Source organism: Eumetopias jubatus, unplaced genomic scaffold, assembly GCF_037043125.1.
Source record: "Eumetopias jubatus isolate StellerSeaLion01/CBP00866 unplaced genomic scaffold, mEumJub1_p1.0 scaffold_14, whole genome shotgun sequence".
NCBI classification, from domain to species: Eukaryota; Metazoa; Chordata; class Mammalia; order Carnivora; family Otariidae; genus Eumetopias; species Eumetopias jubatus.
In genome coordinates, this window is record NW_028274820.1 from 57,104,026 (window position 1) to 57,118,909 (window position 14,884).

Sequence of the window (14,884 nt, forward strand, 5' to 3'; positions counted from 1 at the left end):
GGTAGATAAATTGTGTTATATTCATGCAATGGAATAGTACTCAGCAATAATGAGCAATAAACTGTTGATACACATGACAAAATGGATGAATCTTAACGCTGATGAAAGAAATCAGAATGTACTTGCAGCATGGTATCATTAACATCAAATTCTAGAAAATTCAAACTTTAGGGTGACAGAAAGCAGAACCTGTCATATGGGGTAGGTGGGGAAGCCAAGTATTTTACAGGGGCATGAAGAAACTTTGGGGGGGGGTGAAGGAAATGATTGTTACCTTGTGAGGATGTGTATATATATGTTCACTTATCAAATTGTGCAATTTATTGCAGTTTATTGCATGTCAATCGTACCTTAAGCTACTAAAAAAATTTTTTTTCAAGCTGCCAAAAATTAACGGAGATAATTTTCAACTGTTGTGCAAGGTTTGCCACAAAGTATAAGATCTGCATATAACTGCACAGCTAAGCTATATTACTTTTTGTCCCTTAGTGTCGTGAAAAAACTGCAACATGAGAAGGCTCTGATGCCAAGGTTAGGCTGAGAAATGCTTGTAAAGCTACTAATCTAAAAATCACATTTTTATTTACTGAACTCACTTTCCGTCTTGTAAAACGAATGTTGGGGATACTTCTAATTCGGCTCTTTTAAAATCGAAATAAGCGTGAGCAAATTAATAAAGACTATGAAATCCAAACCACTATCTTCCGTCATAATTTGAAGCCTTGTAAATTAAAGCTATCATCAAGCCAGCTAGTGTGACGCCAAGAGGCCCAGAAATCCCTGGCCTGCGCAGACTCTGTGCAAAGCTCTCCACGTGCGGGGCCCCGCCCAGCGCGCCCCACCCCTCCCCGCCGCGCCCGCGTCCCGGGCCCCAGGCTTTGTGGCCACGTGAACGAAGCAGCGGCTCCCAGCAAGCCCGGGGGATGGCGCAGCGCCGTGCGCGCAAGCGCAGCGCAGACCCTGAGCGGTCTCTGCGCGCGCGGTAAGTCTCTGCATGTGCGCGACTGGGGGCTGACGGCTAGCTGCGGTGGCAGGCGGAGGGCTGAGGGCCCAGTATGTGGGAACGAGGGCACTTTTCTAGAACCTATGTGGCGGAAAGTGTGAGGTCAGTAGTAGTCATTTTGGTAGGTTCGATGGCGGCCGCTTCAAGTACCGTCTTTTGCCCGTGGTTGCCGTTTAGGCCTCCCAAGTATGGGGCGAGGCCCGTTTCCTGGCCTTCCTCAGCCTTGGGAGCCCGCCTATTTCTGAGGGTGACTGGCACCCCAGCTTTTGAGTTGTGGTGCTGGGAGGCGAAACCGGCGTGCAGATAACTCCGGCCTGAGTGTTCTTAGTGGAGATGGGGTCTCAGGCCTGTAGTGGGGTGGAATTCTCCCCGCAAATTCTGTGCCATTTAAACTTCAAAATCCCTCATAAAATGGGTCGAGGAGCGACCTGGACTCACTCATTCCAAATTCTTGCCATGAATTGGAGTTTTGGAAGTGCCATCTGGTAATCCAGTTTTGCGGGAAGCAGGTGCAGCATTAGTTCATAATTATCGTGGGTAAAGTCTTTTTGGCCACTTTTAAAATAAGGTTTTAAGATGAAACTATAGTTTCTTGGGATTTCCAGACATTTTCAGTTTTACTAAATTTAAGGCAATGGCGTCCAGAGAAATGTAGTCTCTCCAAGCAGATTCTAACTTGGTATTACAACTTTTTGCTCAATTAAAAAAATTTTTTTTTTTTTTTTTACCATTAGTGGAGGAACGATACTTGTTTTGAAGATATACCCATGGTGCTTAATGTATGTGAAAAAAACTTTAAGGTGTAACAAAAATCAATAAAAAAATTTTTATTTGACTTTTGTTTTTTTCTGTGACAGTTTTTCTCTTTCCATAGTTGAAAGAGCATTTGAGACTTTGGTGTAGCACTGTTCTTAGCTTTTAAAGCTCTTAAAAAGTATATTTTCAGTTTCCTTCAAAGAACTAACATTTAGGCATGTAAAGTGCAGTATTTTAGTGTATTAATGATAAAATCATAAACCAGTCAACATTTATTTTGAAACATTTTGGAGTTGGAAAGTATATTTATTATGTAATGAAAATTAGTTTTGATGTAATGGGCAAAAATTGATTCATGTTGCAGTCTGATTGCAGGGTATTTTCAAAAGTAGACACCACTGTACCTTTTAAATAAAATTGATTACCAGTCTGAAGCATTTGTTCTCTATATTTGCAGTGTTTCTTTTTGTTTGAATTGTAGAAGTCCTGCTCTCCTTTTGGGAGGGCATCAATTATTTTTAAAGAATATGCACATTGTTCTGAAGTATTGATTTATGTAACTGATCACAATATGCCTGGATATCCACCACAGTGTAAATTTGTAAAAGCTTGGCTGAAGAGATACTTATAAAGATAGGTTGTATATGATGAAATTGCAGAATGTAGTATATTCAGATTTTATTTGAATTAATTATTGAAGAAGATCTCTGAGGTCATTTTTGATAGAGTTTGAAATTTGATTATTTAGGAACAAAACATACTTGTAGGAATTTGAACATTATGTAGTCTTTATTCACCGTGAATGGACAGATTATTGAACTTAATTCAAGGTATTGAATTGTTTTAGTTTTTCAGGAATTGTCCAGATGGATGAAGATATGCATTACAATAAAGGTACTGACACAAAATTATTTTTGGATGTAAGAGCTACATGATCTTGATTAATTTCTAATTTTTATTGCATTTTCATTTGGTTTTAGTTGAAGATGTGGTTGGAAGTCATGTGGAAGATGCAGTAACATTTTGGGCCCAGGTAAATAGCCTGGTTGATTTTCTCCTCCCTCCACTTCCTCCCCTTCCTCCACTAACCCAGGTCCTGCCCAACAAAAATAAAAACCCCAGAATATAGATACCTTTGTCATTCTCAGTGCCTAATTATTCTTTTTTTAAAGTTTTTAAATTAACGTGTCAATGTATTATGTTTCAGGGGTACAGGTCTGTGATTCATCAGTCTTACACAACACCCAGTGTTCACCACAACACATACCCTCCCCAATGTCCATCACCTAGCCACCCCATCCTTCCACTCCCTCCCCTCCAGCAACCCTCAGTTTGTTTCCTAAGATTAAGAGTCTCTTACGGTTTGTCTCCCTCTTTGGTTTTGTCTTGTTTTGTTTTTTCCTCTCTTCCCCTATGATCCTCTGCCTTGTTTCTTAAATTTGGCATATCAGTGAGATCATATGATAATTGTCTTTTTCTGACTGACTTATTTCACTTAGCATAGTACCCTTTAGTTCCATACATGTTGCAAATGGCAAGATTTAATTTTTTTGATGGCTGTGTAGTATTCCATTGTGTATGTATGTGTATATATATATATATGTATATATACACATACATACATACATACACACCACATCTTCTTTATCCATTCATCTGTCGATGGACATCTGTGCTTTTTCCATAGTTTGGCTATTGTGGACATTGCTGCTATAAACACTGGGGTGCAGGTGCCCCTTTGGATCACTACATTTGTATCTTTGGGATAAATACCCAGTTGTGCAATTGCTGGGTCATAGGGTAGCTCTATTTTCAACTGTTTGAGGAACCTCCATTCTGTTTTCCAGAGTGGCTGCACCAGCTTGCATTCCCACCAACAGTGTAGGAGGGTTCCCCTTTCTCCACATCATCGCCAACATCTGTCATTTCCTGACTTGTTAATTTTAGCCATTCTGACTCATGTGAGGTGGTATCTCATTGTGGTTTTGGTTTGTATTTCCCTGACGCTGAGTGATGTTGAGCACTTTTTCATGTGTCTGTTGGCCATTTGGATGTCTTCTTTGGAGAAATGTCTGTTCATGTCTTCTGCCCATTTCTTGATTGGATTATTTGTTCTTTGGGTTGTGAGTTTGATAAGTTCTTATAGATTTTGGATACTAGCCTTTTGATAATGTCATTTGCAAATATCTTCTCCCATTCTGTCAGTTGTCTTTTGGTTTTGTTGGCTGTTTCCTTTGCTGTGCAAAAGCTTTTTATCTTGATGAAGTCCGAATAGTTCATTTTTGCCTTTGTTTCCCTCGCCTTTGGTGATGTTTCTAGGAAGATGTTGCTGTGGCCGAGATCGAAGAGGTTGCTGCCGGTGTTCTCCTTAAGGATTTTGATGGATTCCTGTCTCACATTTAGGTCTTTCATCCGTTTTCAGTCTATTTTTGTGTATGGTGTAAGGAGATGGTCCAGTTTCATTCTTCCGCATGCGACTGTCCAATTTTCCTAACACCATTTGTTGAAGAGACTGTCTTTTTCTGTTGGATATTCTTCCCTGCTTTGTTGAAGATTAGTTGACCATAAAGTTGAGGGTCCATTTCTGGGTTCTCTATTCTGTTCCATTGATCTGTGTGTCTGTTTTTGTGCTAGTACCATACTGTCTTGATGATTACAGCTTTGTAATAGAGTTTAAAGTCTAGAATTGTGATGCCACCAGCTTTGGTTTTCTTTTTCAACATTCCTTTGGCTATTTGGGATCTTTTCTGGTTCCATATAAGAGTGCCTAATTATTCTTAGTATTATTTAACACAGGACATTATTAGAAGACAAATGGCCACAGCTGAGACTTACTACCTGAGTTACGAGTAGTGTACTCATAATACACTGACTTAAAAAAGAAAGCAAGATTATAATTGTGGATTCAGAATTACACTCAATTTAATACCAATAATCTAGGCTGCATAAATTACTGAATATGCCAAGGTACTTGTATTTATGAAGTTACAGCCCCATCTAGGGGTCTTTTATAAGATTGTTTCTTAAAAGATACTATGTTTTTAAATGTCATTTTTTTTTAATGGCTTAATTTTGAGTTTGAGATACCAAAGCTTTTTCATCATAAAATTGGAAGCACTAGTGGAACATTTACAATTTTCTACTGTCAGACTTCAAGTCAGATAACTTTGCTTAGTTTTAAATATAAAGCAAAGCACCAAAATGCCCCTGTTCCAGAATTTAAGAAGGTGAATCCCTCTAATGCATACAATTACTAATTTTTAATTTTGTGAACTACATATTATGTGGGAGGGAAGGGAATGACATTTGTCTATACTTCCTGTGGTATAAGAACTCTTTTGTGGGGGTGGAATGATTTGGCAATATGGGAAATAGAATTTGTGAGAAGAAAACTTGTAGAAGAATATGATTAACCCAGAGTTTTTACTTCTATATAGAAAACATTGTAGAAGGCTGATACTCATAGAAAACTTGTGGTAAATATGTGTCTCTGCTTATGCAGATATTTTCTAAAGGGTGCCCACATATTCTCTGCCTGTTGTCACTGTATTAATAGCATCTGTGTCCCAGGTTAGATAATCAATATATTTAAGCTCATAGCTTAAATAAGATTTTCTAGGGGCACCTGGGTGGCTCAGTCAGTTTAGCGTGAACTCTTGATTTCGGCATTGTGAAATCTAGCCCTGCATTGGGTTCCATGCTGGGTGTGGAGCCTGCTTAAGATTCTCGAGGGGCGCCCGGGTGGCTCAGGTCATGATCCCGGAGTCCTGGGATCAAGCCCCACATCAGCCTCTCTGCTCAGTGAGGAGCCTGCTTCTCCCTCTCCCTCTGCTGCTCCCCTTGCTTGTGCGCGTGCTCGCTCTCTCTCAGATAAATAAATAAAATCTTAAAAAAAAAATTCTCTCTCTAAGGGTACCTGGGTGGCTCAGTCGGTTAAACGACTGCCTTTGGCTCATGTCAGGATCCCAGAGTCCCAGGATCGAGTCCCACATCAGGCTCCCTGCTCAGTGGGGCATCTGCTTCTCCCTCTGACCCTTCTCTCTCTCTCTTTCAAATAAGTAAATAAAATCTTAAAAAAAAAATACCAAAGTTAAAAAAAAAAAAGAATCTCTAACCCTCCCCCATCTCTTACAAAAAAAATTTTTCTGGATCATCACTGTTGAGTAGAAATACGTGAGCCACATAAGTAATTTGAAATTTAGCAGACACATAAAAAAGTAAAAAGAAATAGGTGGAATCAATTTTATTAAATATATTTTATTTAACTCAGTATATCTAAAATATTTCAAAATGCAGTCAGCACAGATATATTTATAGGTGTTTAATTTTCCTTTTTCATATTATGTTTTGAAGTCTGGTATGTATTTTAGACATATATCTCAAATCACATCAGCTATATTTAAAGTGGGTATTGGCTGTTGTAATTGGTCAGTGCAGCTATAAACTTTGATTTCAGTTGACTGCTATGTGAAGCTGTTGATTGAATTTGGAGCTATTATTTAAACCAGAAGTCAGCAAACTTTTCCTGTAAAAGATTAGATAGTAAATATTTTAAGGATAGTGGGCCATATAGTCTATAGCAACTATTCAACTCTGTCAACTTTGCTGTTGTAGTGCAAAGGCATCCATAGATAGTACATAAACAAATAGATGCAGCTGTGATCCATTAAAACTTTATTTACCAAATCAAGTGACAGAGGCCAAAATTTGCCAACCTCTTATTTCAGCCATGAAGTTGAGGCCTTGTAGAAATTTAAACATTTTAAGAAATTAGGAAACATGTTATAAATGGATGAGATTAAGGGTTAAAACTACTAGTGGCATTCACATGAATTGAATGATTATTTCAAGAAGCAAATTGTAAAATTTTTTTATTTACTTGAAAGAGAGGGAGGGAGAGAGCACAGCTGGGGGAGAGCAGAGGGAGAAGGAGGCTCCCCACTGAGCAGGGAGCCCGACGGAATGGGTCTCCTTCGCAGGACCCTGGGATCATGACCTGAGCCAAAGGCAGATGCACAAATTGTAAAATTTGATTGGAGTTGTAATAGATATAAATAAAGAGTAAATAGAAATTTACTAATATGTGGAGGCAGATCAGACAAAGATCTGCTCATGTATATTCTCTGCTTTTCTGCCACTGTGGATTTCTGCCCTATAAGCCACTTATATGCGTACACTGCAGAATTTTTGGTAGGCCCAGTGGGATGAGTAGCAGCTGAAGGAATCGTAAGTGTTTGACCTTCACCTTTATTTGAAAGAAAGAGCTTCCATTTATTTTAGTCCAGATAGCTATAAGATCTGATTATGCAGAATCTTTTGGTGTATTCTGAACTTTAGAGAGTGAATTCTGGGGTTTTATTCACAAAGGCTGCTTGTAATGTGTTTTGGCTCAGGTTAAATTCAGTTCCCTTTTTTACTCTATGGTGATACTGATACTCATCACGATGTCTTTGGAATGGCTCTTTCAGAGTTTCTTTTCAGTCATCAGAGATGATCATGTTCTTTCTAGCCTTACTATTTTGCTGATATATTTTTTAAGAACATATATATATTTAATTATTTTGGAATAACTTTAGACTTACAGGATGTTCGTAAAATTAGTAGTCTTTTTAAAAATTTTTTTATTTAAATTCAATTTAGTTAACTTATAGTGTATTATTAGTTTCAAAGGTAGAGTTCAGTGATTCATCAGTCTTCTATAATACCCAGTGCGTATTACTTTATGTGCCCTCCTTAATGCCCATCATCCAATTACCCCATCCCACTTCCCCCCAGCAACCCTCAGTTTGTTTCCTGTGATTAAGAGCCTCTTATGGTTTGCCTCCCTCTCTGTTTTTATCTTATTTTATTTTTCCTTCTCTTCCCCTATGTTCATGTTTTTTTCTTAAATTCCACATATGAGTGAAATCATATGGTATTTATCTTTCTCTGACTGACTTCACTTAGCATAATACCTTCTAGTTCCATTCATGTCATTGCAAATGGCAAGATTTCATTTTTTGATGCCTGAGTAATATTCCTGTGTGTGTGTATGTGTGTGTATGTACATACATATCTGTGGGTGTGTGTATATATATATATATATCACCTTTATCCATTCATCTGTTGATGGACATCTGGGCTCTTTCCATACTTTGGCTTTTGTGACATTGCTGCTATAAACATTGGGGTGCATGTGCCCCTTTAAATCTGTATTTTTGTATCCTTTGGGTAAATACCTCATAGTGCAATTGCTGGATCACAGGGTAGTTCTATTTTTAACTTTTTGAGGAACCTCCATACTGTTTTCCAGAGTGGCTGTACCAGTTTGCATTCCCACCAACAGTGTAAGAGGGTTCCCATTTGTCTGCATCCTTGCCAACATTTGTTGTTTCCTGAGTTGTTAATTTTTGCCACTCTGGTGTGAGGTGGTATCTCATTGTGGTTTTGATTTGTATTTCCCTGATGCCCAAGTGATGTTGAGAATTTTTTCCCATGTCAGTCGTTTTGTTAGTACAGTCTTTCCGTATATTCTTCATCTAGCTTCCCTTACTGCTGACATTTTACATAACCATAATACAGTTATCAAAGCCAGGAAATTAACATTGGTATCTTGCTATTAACTTAGCCCTTATTCAGATTTCAGCAGTTTTTTCGTTGCCATTTTTCTGTTCCAGGATCCCACATTGTATTTAGTTGTCATGTATTTTCAGTCTCCTCCAGCTTTTGACAGTTCTCTTATTTATCCTTGTCTTTCATGACTGACATTTTTGATGAGTATTGGTCAGTTATTTTATAGAATATCCCTCAGTTTAGATTTGTTTGATGGTTTTTCATAAATAGATTAGCAGTAATACTACAGAAGTGATACTGTGTCCTTGTTAGTGTATCATATTTGGGATTCATGATATTGATACATCATTATTGATGATGTTGAGCTTGCTCTACTTGGTTAAGGTGCTCACTGCTGGGTTTCTTCACTTGAAAGTTACTGTTCTTTTGTAGTTAATAAATGCTTTAGAGGGAGATACATTGAGATTATCTAATCTTGTTTTCCTTCAACTTCTCATCCACACATTTTATTATTTATTACTATGGTCTTTGCCTAATGATTTTGTTTCTCTCATTCCTTCTGCATTTATTAGTTGGAATTCTTCTGTAAGGAAGAGCTGTATCTTCTCCACTCATTTATTCAATTATTTAAATTACTATAGACTCATGGCTATTTATTCCATGGGTTATAATCCAATACTACCACTATTTTGTTGTTTGAATTGTTCTAGCTTTGGGCATCAAGAGATTGTTCACATTGGCTGCTGTGTCCTTTAAACATGTCCCCATTTCATTTTTGAGCATTTCTTTACTTTCTGGCACCACCGGAAGTTCCAGGATCATCTTTTATTTCCCTGTCCTAGTCCTGAAATCTGCCACTCTCCAAGGAACTCTGATTCCTTTTCTTGGAGAATGGTGTTTTAGAAATTAAGATCTGGGCACTGAGTGTTCTTATTGGTCCTGGAGTGTCATTGCTTTTAGGCCCTCTCAGCAGACTGAGTTGGGAAATATATATGTGTAAAAACTACACATATACCCATCTCTATTTTTGTGTGTCTTCCTTTCACATATGCATATATGAGCACACAAACATGTATACACACACATACACGCATACTATGAGTTCATATGCATACCTTTCAATTCTAATCTAACGGTGTAGGCTCATAACTAGCCTTTCCCCCTTGATTGTAATTTCTTCCAGCTCTCATTATCTGTGGTATATTTACTTATTTGTTCAATCCTAGTGTACACCTAAAGGAGTTTCAAATTGTTAGCCTATATCCATGAGAAATGAATTTATTTAACTAGATTGTAGTATTTGTGTATAGAGGATGATATACATTTTGAATTTTTTTTTACATGTTTCCTTTATATGATAACAAGTATATGAGAAGACTCATGTCATTTGACTAAAATATGTGTCCATTTTGAGCAATTAGAATTTGATCTAAAGTACAATCCAGAGGTAGTTGTTTAAAGTTACCTCCTCTTATGATTTAATAGTATTTGGTATCTTAGTTTGAATTCCAAGTAATTTGAACTCACTGCAAAGTAAAAATTTTCTGTACCTGGAACCATTTCTTATAAAGAACTCATTTGGATTATGAAAAATACTGCTGTAAGAATTTGATTTAATTTCTAAAGCTTCAAAATCTTTTAAGTATTAGGCTAATAGAACTCTCAATTTTGGGGGCACCTGGGTGGCTCAGTTGGTTAAGGTACTGCCTTTGGCTCAGGTCAAGATCCCAGGGTCCTGGGATTGAGCCCCGCATCAGGCTCCTTGCTTGGCAGGGAGCCTGCTTCTCCCTCTCCCTCTGCCTGCCTGTCACTCCCCCCTGCTTGTGCTCTCTCTCTATCTCTCTCTCTGTGTCAAATAAATAAATAAATCTTAAAAAAAAAAGAACTCTTCAGTTATGTAACACTGTCAAATAATAATTTACTGGATCTTATAATGTAGCTATTCTTTTTTCTAGAGTATTAGTAGGAATAAGGACATTATGAAGATTGGTTGCTCATTGTCTGAAGTTTGTCCCCATGCCAATTCAGTTTTTGGGAATCTTGATCCAAAAAAGGTGAGCCATATTCTTGGATATCATTATTCCATCTCTCTTGATAACTTTATGTCTTAGATTTTATAATTGTTGGAATTTTTGATGTATTTGAAAAGAAGAGGCAAATTTTTAGAACTTACGTAAACTGTAGTCATAGTAAATTTATTCTTTCAGAAATACTTATGGACTATATGCTATGTACCAGGTACTGTCATAAGCACTGATAATACAGTGGTGAACAAGATAGAATCCTTGCCTTTGATACCAATTGACAAAAAAATCTGTAAAAGTAATCTTTATGGAGAAGAGTTTGATCTTTTTCTCTTTTTTTTAAATTGAGGTATAACTTAAATACAGTAATGTGTTCACGTCTTAGCTGTACAGCTTCATGAATTTTTACGTATGTATGCATCTGTATAATCACCAGTCAGATCAAGATAGTGTTCCATCTTCCTGAAAAATTCTTGCAGGTCTTTTCTCAGTCAATTCTTGGACAGTAGTCCCTCTAACAAGAGTTAATTATTATTCTGACTTCTGTCACCATAGATTCACTTGCTTGTTCTTAAATTGTACAGTATTTACTCTTTTGTGTATATCTGGTTTCTTTAGTTCAACAGAATTTCTGAGATTCTTCCATATTATTGTGCATACTTGTGTATTGGTAGTTTGTTCTTTTTTAAGCTATGCAGATTTCATTAGGTAAATACACCACAATTTATTGTCCTTTGATGGGCATTTGGATTGTTTGCAGTTTTTGGCTGCTGTGAATTAAGCTACTATGAAATACTTATACAGGCTTTTGTTGAATGTATTAATTCTTTTGAGTATATATCTAGGAGTAGAATTGCTAAGTCATACAGTAGGCATGTTTTACTTGGGTAGATACTGGCCAAATAGTTTGGCAAAGTATTGAACCGGTTTTCATTCTTACCAGCAAAGTATGAGAGTGATGAGGAGGCATTTAAATTAAAATTAAAATTTAAGGAGGCACTCTGAGTGAGTGCCTCTTTTAAATTTTGTGCCATGAATGCCTTCTTTGCATTACCCAGCTCAAAGCTCTGGTTATTTATTTATTTTAAAAAGATTTATTTATTTATTTGAGAGAGAGAGAGGGAGGGAGAGAGAAAGAGCATGTGAGCAAGAGCCAGGAAGGGGTAGAGGGAGAGGGAGAAGCAGATCCCCCTCTGAGCAGAGAGCCCCATGTGGGGCTATATCCCAGGACCCCAGGATCATGACCTGAGCAGAAGGCAGATGCTCAACCCACTAGGGGCCCCAGCTCTGGTTATTTAAATGAGAGGGCTAGGTCTTATATTTTGATATGGAATTAGTGGTTAAAATAGTGTATGTAAGTAAGCCCATTTGTGTGAATAAAAAATAAATATATCTTAGCATATATGTAAAATTAGTGTAAATGTAAAATTATTTTCAGCAGTCCATGTTAAGTGTTGGGAAGGACGTCTTACCGTTTACCCTTTTTGATGTACTTTGATTTTCTTTTAATAATTTGCTTCTATTTTTATTTTAAAGTAATTAAAACCCCAATGGTATATATAAAAATACGTAAAAAGAAGAAATTAGAAGGAAAGAATGTAGCTGAACATAAGAATGGATAAGGGAATGTAATTTGTAAATTTTTAAGTTTTTTTTTAAGTGTCTTTGTAGCCTATAACTGTGTATCGTAGTGTTAAGAAATTAAGACATAACCACTTTTTCTCTGTTGAATGCAAAATACTTGCTTTACAAAAAATTCAAACTATTTTAAATAATGGATTTCTTATTATAAATGATTACTCAGCCACCTCTGGTTACTTATGAATGGATTATACTTTATAAATTTTTCAGTGATTGGTTCTCTTCCTCTCATCATGTAGGCAGGTCATGGGCTATAAATAGTGGAGCTGTGAGAGGAAAAGATTGGGACCAGGGACAATGGGAGTGAATATATGGTTATAACTGTGTTTAATTTATTTTTTATATTTTTTAAAGATTTTGTTTATTTCCTTGTGAGAGAGAGAGCACAGATGGAGAGGGAGAAGCAGACTCCCCGCTGAGCAGGGAGCCCCATGTGGGACTCGATCCTAGGACCCCGGGATCATGACCTGAGCCGGAGGCAGATGCTTAACTGACTGAGCCACCCAGGCGACTCTCTGACTGTGTTTTAAAGACAAATCTCTTTGGGATAGACTTGTATTGATGATGGTTGTGATTATTCACACTAACAGAGTCAAGAACTTCAGATTCTTCAACTTTGTTGAATCCCAGCTCTATTTCTGGATTTCTAAGTATCCCCACCCCTACCTAGACTGGGTTGCAGTTATACCCCAATTCTGTCACTTGTCTTTTTTTTTTTTTTAAGATTTTATTGATTTATTTGACAGAGAGAAAGCGAGAGCAGGAACACAAGCAGGAGGAGTGGGAGAGGGAGAAGCAGGCTTCCTGCCAAGCAGGGAGCCCGATGCGGGGCTCGATCCCAGGACCCTGGGATCATGATCTGAGCCAAAGGCAGATGCTTAACACTGAGCCACCCAGGCGCCCTGTCACTTGTCTTATATTGAATTGTTAAACTTAATGGTGTATTATTACAAAGTCTTAACTAAATGTAATGTGACCTTTTGCAGAGTTTGAAATTGATTAAGGCTGTTGATTATCAGCTGTTTTGCTACTAAACCTTTTTGCTTGCTGAAAAATGTAGTTAGATGGTTGGGAGAGTGTACCATGCCATTTGTGCCCATTCTTGACTGCCAGTTGGTGAGTGTTAGCTGAGGGAACCAGAGTTAAGTGCTAATTGAACACACCTATCCTTTGTAACATTTGCTTTGTTAGATATCCATTTTGTCTGAATTGATTTGTACTTTGTAGCTTTGGGGAGTTGAGAATTTTTATATTTTAATATGTATATGTCTTTTGCTTCAGAATTTCTGAATTTGTCCTACCTCAGAGTGATACATCTAAAAGTAATTTTTTATACTTCACTTAAATCAGTGTTCCTCAGCCTTTCATGATGCCCTTTTTTTTCTTTTTAAAAGATTTTATTTATTTATTTGACAGAGAGAGAGATAGCGAGAGCAGGAACACAAGCAGGGGGAGTGGGACAGGGAGAAGCAAACTTCTCAACGAGCAGGGAGCCCGATGTGGGGCTCGATCCCAGGGCCCTGGGATCATGACCTGAGCTGAAGGCAGACCCTTAACGACTGAACCCCCAGGTGCCCCTCATTATGACCTTCTAAGGCATTTTTTCCCTAATGGTTCTCCTCCCCTCAAGACATATTTACACCACAGACATACTGTATATCTGTTTATGTTGTCAGGTGTAAGTTGTCAACTTTGAAGGGATACAAACCATTGTAATACTGAAGGCACCCCCCACCCCTGAACCAGTTTTTACTCCTTGGGAATAAGAGTTACCCCATTGAGAATGTATGATTTAAAGTGGTTATCAACCTAGGGTGATTTTGTATCCCCCACACTCACCCCCTGGTGATATTTGGCAATGTTTGGAGACATTTTTGGTTGCCACAACTGGAGCGGGTGCTACTGGCATTTAGGTAGAGGCCAAGGGGGATGCTGCTAACTATCCTATAGTGCACAGGACAGAGAGAGCCCCTGCCCCATTTCTCTGCCAAAGAATTATCCTGTCCCAAAATGTCAATAGTGCTGAGGTTGAGAAATTGACATAAGTATGTAAATTTTCCTTTGTTTTTGAAATTAAACATAATTAAAATATAAACTTAAATGAAAATTCAGTATTAAGGATATTATCTAGTTTTATCAATTCAATAGCACTAGAGTCTTTCTATATAAAGTAAAAAGTATAAAAATCTTTCTTGGCTGGTAGGACACATGGATCCCAATGGTTGAGAATTAGACTTAAGTGGCAATGTACTTGGCATGTTTATATTTTAAGAATAATTAATTGTACCATTTATGTCTTTAGACATTAAAACAGCATGATTTTAAGACTGCTTTTTTTTGAATTTTGTTTTTATGTCTTTCCTCTTTTTTGGGGGGGCGGGGAAGCAGAATTGCATTATGGACTCTGGAGTCAGATTGCCTGACTTTGAATCCTGGTTCTGTTGCTTACTGGCTTATGACTTTGGGCATATAATGGTGAACACAATGTACCTACCTCCTATGGCTGTGAGAATAAAATAAGTTATTATATATAAAGTGCTTCTTGCCCGACAGTAAGTGCTTAATAAATGCTAACCATTATTCTGATCTACTTAGCAAGCTTTGAATCATTAAAATGCTAAATAATTTTACTTTATTTTTCTCTTTATAGATTTATGGTGGATTATTTTCTGAAGATAAATGTTGGTACAGATGCAAAGTACTGAAAATCATCAGTGATGAAAAGGCAGGAACAAGTGTTCAGTTTTTTTTTTTTTGCCTGAGTAATGATTATTTTGGCTCCAAAATTTGATGCTTATTTAGCCCTTCATTGCTTATACATAGTAGTAATAAGATCTGGTTCAGTTGAACTTATAAATTAATTAAACATGTTTTTTTTTGCCCTAGTGAACAGAAAAGAAATGAATTG

At 37.3% G+C, this 14,884-nt stretch overlaps 1 protein-coding gene across 1 annotated transcript in view; it reads left to right on the forward strand.

Annotated features, from left to right (window-relative positions):
- The first annotated feature begins 2,606 nt into the window (after positions 1 to 2,606).
- The window catches only part of STK31 (serine/threonine kinase 31), a 79,121-nt gene continuing 66,843 nt past the window's right edge, over positions 2,607 to 14,884 (forward strand). The window contains exons 1-4 of the mRNA XM_028119364.2: positions 2,607 to 2,653; positions 2,740 to 2,792; positions 10,267 to 10,365; positions 14,627 to 14,701. Of these exons, the coding sequence (XP_027975165.2) occupies positions 2,626 to 2,653; positions 2,740 to 2,792; positions 10,267 to 10,365; positions 14,627 to 14,701 (255 nt within the window). The 5' untranslated portion in view covers positions 2,607 to 2,625. The remainder of the gene's footprint in view (positions 2,654 to 2,739; positions 2,793 to 10,266; positions 10,366 to 14,626; positions 14,702 to 14,884) is intronic.